This window comes from Heterocephalus glaber, unplaced genomic scaffold (genome assembly GCF_053883595.1).
Source record: "Heterocephalus glaber isolate CG9 unplaced genomic scaffold, H.glaber_assembly_v1.0 deba00000331, whole genome shotgun sequence".
Classification (NCBI taxonomy): Eukaryota; Metazoa; Chordata; class Mammalia; order Rodentia; family Bathyergidae; genus Heterocephalus; species Heterocephalus glaber.
Genome location: NW_028258142.1, coordinates 67454787 through 67461004, shown reverse-complemented (window position 1 = coordinate 67461004; position 6218 = coordinate 67454787). Strand labels below are relative to the sequence as shown.

Here is a 6218-nt window from a genome sequence, read left to right as displayed (position 1 = left end):
GCACTGGCCCGCACTGCTCATCCCGCCTCGGTCCAGAGCCCACGGCCAGCACCAGGGGGACACAGACCACACCTGCCACGGGCAGAGCTCGTACACAAACATGCTGTAAAAACAGCATTTCAAAAGCAATCTGAAATAAAACTGCCTGGAGCAAAAGGAGCCACTGGTAATAAGAGGTGACTCAGTCACAGCACAAGAGAACTGAGATTTGGGGGGAACGGGGAGATGGAAATGAAGAGAAAACTGTTTCTTCACACCCTACTACTGATCTCAGTGTTTTCTTCAATGCGGTTAAGGTGACCGGATCTGCAACTCGGAAATCTCCAGTTACAGGTCAGAAGGGCGGCTGGGATTGCTTCCCACAGCTCCCAGCTGAGCGTGCAGGCTGCTTGGTGTTTGCAGAGCCTGTCCTGCCACGCCCTCTCTGTTCACGGCCATGGGAAAGACTCACTGCACTCAGCAGCCTGAGGCTCAGGGCAGTGGACAGCGCAGCCCTGCGGGGCCTCCCGGGGCACCTGGCCACACCTTGCTGTCTCAGGCAAGCAGACTCTCCTAGAACACACACTTGGCATCTTGCAAAAGTAAAGCTCTGCGCTGTCCAGCAAAGCTGCACGCCCAGTGCAGGAAGCGCTCCCTGCTGAGGGGGTCCTCCTGGCACTGTGGCAGCCGGCTGCGTACACTGGCCAGCTTGCAGGGTGGCTGGCCCTGAGGCTGCCAGAGCACAGCTCGGACACAGCCAAGTCAGGAGGCTGACGGAAAAATGTCCTCCAGAAAACCAGCAACACACAGCCCAAACTGGGAAAACAGAAGGCAGAACCGGCACTCGGTGCACAGCCCGTTTCACTCCTGGCTGTGGCCGCTGCGCACAGCCAGCTGTGTCAGAAGCCATGGGGCGTCCTTGCTCCCGGGCGCCATGCCACTCAAATGTGTCCAAACATCTCTGGGGACAGCACCTCACAGTGAGGGACCTCCGCTCCCACATGGGCCTGGAGCTCACGCCACTCCACTATCACCAAACAGCCATCTGTCAATTCACTCTGCAGTGTGAGCAAGTGCTCCACCACTAAGCGGCACCCCAGCCCCGGAACCAGCTGCGTGACAGAGGTCACTGTGACAGCGTCCAAGGGAGACCCATGCGGGAGGCTACTTACTCTGGCGGGACAACCCCATGCTCCGGAGTGACCGTCAAGCAGTGTGCTGGCCAGTACAGCTCGAACTTCAGTGTCCTGGCAGAGTCATTCACAATCTGGAAATGCCCGGTTTTGGCCTTGTCACCTACTGTGTCAGATGAGTAAATGTTATGCACACTCAGCAACAGTGAAAAAGAAATATGAGTAAAAGGACAAACCCTTAATAAATCCCCAGTGCACCGGCTTATCTTGCTCTTTCAACTGCTCAATTCTAAGAATTTCAGATTCTGTTAGACACATCTTAGACACTACAAAGACACTGGCACTGATGAACAAGCAAGAGAACAGAAAGCTAGGACGGGTGCTGCTAGAAGCTGAGATGTGTGCCCCATCTGCTCTGCTCTGGCCGCCGAGCACGAGCTAAGGAGTAAGAGGCGAGTGGCTGTGTGGCCATTGGGCTGCTGGGCAGCCCCATCCAAGTGCACAGATGAGGGCCCGCTGGGCATGGGAGATACTCACGGGCCGAGGGCACCAGCAGGATCACGTGCTCGGGCTGCACGGCCCACGCCTCTCCCAAGGCCAGGGCGGCCTGATGCAGGCGGGCGGCTCTCGGGGGAAAGGGAGAGCCCTGCGGACCTCTGACGGGGAGGACATCCAGAGAGACATTGCCACTGTGCCTTCCAAACAGTCCTTCATCCCTGGGAAGAGTTACAGTCAGCACAGAGAGAAGCTAAAAATGCTGAAAAGCCACTGTTTCATGTACTTTGTATAAAGTGCATAAACCTAAACACATTAAGACAAAACTAAAAGGGCATCACATGTAAACCACGCAGTTTACAGCGAGTGAAAATCTTCCACACATGCCGGGCCCCGGGCTCAATGCCAGCACTTTGAAAGGAAGAAAAGTGAAGAATGTAGGTTGGATAGCATAACAAACTTTTAACTAGAAATGCAGTCATTTCCCTCTTTTTCTTATTTTTGCTTGACTTCTGCCTCGGACGTTGCTGAAAAGATTTATAATAAAATAATAAAATATTAAGAAGAAAAACAAAATTCACAATGTATCTGTCACTGCACAGTGATAACTGGTTTCCAACACTGACCGCACGCGCACGGAAGCAGGGGAGTCTTCTGGTGGGACACTGTAGGGCAGCTTAGTTCAGGTTTTTCTTGTATGTTTTCTAATGAGCCTTGGATTATAAGACTGTAGTTCAAGTGAGTTTTTGCTGCACACCTACAATCCTGGCACTCTGGGAGGCTGAGGCAGGAGGATCCCAAGTCAGGGCCCAGCCTGAGCAATTCAGCGTCTTCACAAAATTTCATTTTTTTTTTTTTGGTACCGGAGATCAAACTCGGGTCCTTGCGCTTGTGCAGCAGGCGGCAAAACCATTGAGCTAAGTCCCCGGCCCACAAAATCTTTTTAAAAACGGCTGGAGATGTAGCTCAGTGTGATGGTCCTGGGTTCAATCCCCAGTATTGTTATGTAAGTAAATAAATAAAAACAAAAGTTTTTGTAATCACCACAGCACATAACACACTGGAGTTTAGCTATGCAGTGTCCAGCCTCTCCTGCAGAGTGGTGGACCCCAGCTTGGCTCATCTCAGCCAGCATCAGCAGACAGATTCCCGTCCCTCCCTCCTGCCATGCTCTCAGCCTGCGAGACACGGAGGCACCCAGTCCATGTCACAAACACCCATGCAGAGCTGCTTCTGGCTTCCTCTTTCTGAGACCAGGCCCTCCCAAAGTGAGCCACTGTGCAGACACCAGCACTCACTCTGCATCCACACCCTCTCCTGGGCAGGGGCAGGAGAAGCCTGCAGCAGATCTAGGGCGTGCCAGTCATCAGCCCGGGACCTTAGACGGGTCAGCAAAAGTCCACCCACATAGACCGACAAGGTCAATGTGCCGAAGTGTTTCCACTAGGGAACCCGAGCACAGGCTTACAGGGCTTTTCTGTACCATTTGTAAACTTTCCTCCAAGTTTGAAATGATTCAATTAAGCTAAAAAATAAAGGTAAAATAAACATTTGAAAGAAAATAAGGTGGAGGGAAGAAAAAGATCTGCTCAACTATGAATCAAATAATCTAGAAATCTGGTGAAAGGATGTTTGCTTGCATATTGGTTTTACCTTCTGGATTCCAAGCTAGCTTGGGAAGAAGGCGGAAGAAATTCTCTACTGGAAATGGAATCTCGGAATTCTCCAAGTACCGAAAGGATAATTTTACGCATGTTTCCATAAAAGAGCTGAACATCATTAGGCCGCTGAGGAAGATCATAGACTGAAAAAGAAAACAATGTTGTGAAATACATGAACTCCACACAAGAACACAGAGCACCAGACAGTTACGTGTCACCAGCCACGGGGCAGAACCGTTCCAGGTGGGGCAGGTGGCACCCTGACTGTCACGACTATGGGTGGGCACGAGGTCCGGAATGGATGCTCAGCTCAGCTCTGAGTCTGCAAGCAAAGCACCCTTGCCGCTCAGGAGCTGTGTGACCTTTGGCAAGCTCATGGGTCTCTCTGAGCTTCAGTTTCCTCCACTATAACCTGGAACAACTGTCTACTTCAGGGGGTGTTGTGAGCCTTAAAACAAGAATGTTTCTGAAGATAAATGCATGGCAACGAACATCCATATGAAACTCACTGTGGGCCAGGAACTATTCTGGTCCCTTTGTATTCATCTAGGACTCTGAGGTAGGTAAGGCTGCATCTTCCTCACAGATGAGCTGAGGCGCAGAGTGGTTAGGAGTCTCACGGACACTCGCAGAACCAGCACTGTTAGCCCCCACACAGCGGCTCAGGATGAGTGTGCACGTGCAGCCTGGCAAATGTGCCCACTGTCTGGGAAGGGAAGCTGCGGGCCCTGCACGGTGCCAGCCTCTGCGCCCCTGCAGACTGTGTGTGCTCCCGAGTGTGCACGTGACCGTCCCAGCACAGTTCAGCCTCACTCTCCCTCGGCTCCGTGCAGAGGTCTCAGGTTCCGGACATGGCCCAACACCCCTCAACCGCTACACACCGGCCCTGGTGTAGAGGACCCTGGAGCCTGCAATACTGAAACCAGCAGACTACCCTACAGCAATACCCTTTTCATGCCTCACCTTGTAGTTCAGATGCAAAATAAAAATCGAGGGAAAAAGCTATCACCTGAAACATAACCACTAAATACTGTGCTGGTGACACTCTAACCAACTTACTTTTGGAGATATTTTTACCGAAATGAGATCTTACTATGCAAAATTTTAAAATGATACCCCCTCCCCTTTAAAAGTATTTTTGACAAGGTCTCACTATGTAGTTCCAGCTGGCCTCGAACTCACTAACCCTGGCTGGTCTCAAAATTATGAAGATCCTCCTGCCTCAGCCTCCTAAGTACTGGAATTATAGGTGTATCCCACCATGCCCAGCAAAAAATCAGCATTCTCTTAAAATGTTTTTCTTATTTTAATGTCATTTAATATAGATTCATATTGTTTTAATGGCTTAAAAATATTTTGCATAATTGAACCACCCCTATTCTCAGGCATTTAGATTACTTCTCACTTTCTTCAGCTATAAACAATACTATGGTAACAATTTAGGCATATAGTTTTACACAATTGGTGTATCTTGATGTATTTATGTTATATGAGCAAAAATCCACTATCCAGTATCTGAATGTGTCACGGACACAGGGCTGGCTGTCTGGGGGAGTGAAGCTTCACACATTTACCCTCATCCCATCCCCACAAGCCCTCCAGGAAGCACAGAACCTGGAAAGCTCCAGGCAAGCATGAGCTCACTCACTCACTCAGGCTGAAGTAGCGACTGACCTGAGTTTAGTAGTGACCAGCCCTACCTCCTGGTGACAAGCACACACAGACAAGTGTGCTAACACTACTAACATCAAATGCATTTAGAAAGCAAAGCAAGATCTGCCAGACATCACTTCTTCCCACACGAGAGACAAGGATACCGCGCCTCAGGATGAGCTTCGTCCAGTCACGCAGCAGGGCTGTGGCTCGGTCAGCTGGCGCCAGGCCCAAACACGGCTCCTGCCGCCCCACGCCACAGCCCGACAGCCCAGAAGGCTGAAGACAGATAGGCGCTCACCTTCATCCACGAGCAGCTCGTCCTGAAACACCTCGGCAAAGTCAACGCTGTGCAGCACACTATGTGCTGGAAGGATCCGCCTGACAACCCCTGGATTCTGAGACACGGCTCTGCCAGGAGAGATTTTCATTCAAAAATGACGTGACAAATAAAATGACCTTAATTTTGCCTTCACTGATGCATCTGGCAAATCCCACCCACTGCACATTAACATTAGTGTATTGTGTTTAAATCCAGGCATAAGTTCTTTTTAAAAGGAAAACTTGTTTTGGAAGTTTCCTTGAAAGTTATATATTGCAGTAAAATTATCAGTTTGACAATGTCAAAGCAAGAACACTAGTGTAAAAGTAGAAAGCGGAGTAAAGTTAAATTCCTTCCAGCTCTTACATTTTAATTATTTGGTCATCTTCAGATAGTTATCTCAGGGGGAAAAAAAGAACATATTAAAAAAATGGAAGACATCAGAGGGAAATATCTAAATTACCATATATCTAAGGGCTGGGGATTTAGCTCAATGGTTCCGTCACCTGCCTCGCAAGCACAAGGTCCTGAGTTCGAGCCCCAGCACAAAAAAACCCCAAAAAACCAAAACCACATATATCTGTCCTCTTCCTGAGAATTTTGATGTAAGAACAGAAATATAAATATTTCTATAATATTTAGATATTAACCACCAAAGGAAATTCATTACTATAAATTTATGGTAAACAGGCATTCTGAAATAATACAGTAATTTTTATATCCTAGTAGAGAGAAAGAAAGAAAAAAACAAACAGGAAACTTGGTAATCTTATTTCTGCAAATGTCAGCTTCTTTTAGGAAAAGCAGAGCCAGATTCAAAGGTATCTCCTCACATCTGGCTGTTTCTAATATCATGAAGCAAGTCATCATTAGCCCCTCTGTTTAAAGTTTCCAATGAGTCTGAACAAATTAAAAGAAACAATTTCCCAAGTTCTCTAGCAGAATAACACAGCAGAGCCCCAGTGAACAGAACTC

The 6218-nt window shown here is 48.6% G+C and overlaps 1 protein-coding gene across 13 annotated transcripts in view; it reads right to left on the bottom strand.

Annotated features, from left to right (window-relative positions):
• Cep192 (centrosomal protein 192) overlaps positions 1-6218 on the bottom strand; it is a 71697-nt gene that overhangs the window by 8578 nt on the left and 56901 nt on the right. For 12 of the 13 annotated variants that reach the window (XM_087195179.1, XM_087195184.1, XM_087195175.1 and 9 more), the window contains 4 exons: positions 5223-5332; positions 3261-3411; positions 1650-1828; positions 1152-1278 (listed from right to left, as the gene is read on the bottom strand). In XM_087195179.1, the coding sequence (XP_087051305.1) occupies positions 1152-1278; positions 1650-1828; positions 3261-3411; positions 5223-5332 (567 nt within the window). The remainder of the gene's footprint in view (positions 1-1151; positions 1279-1649; positions 1829-3260; positions 3412-5222; positions 5333-6218) is intronic. The other variant, XM_087195173.1, reaches the window with a different exon arrangement.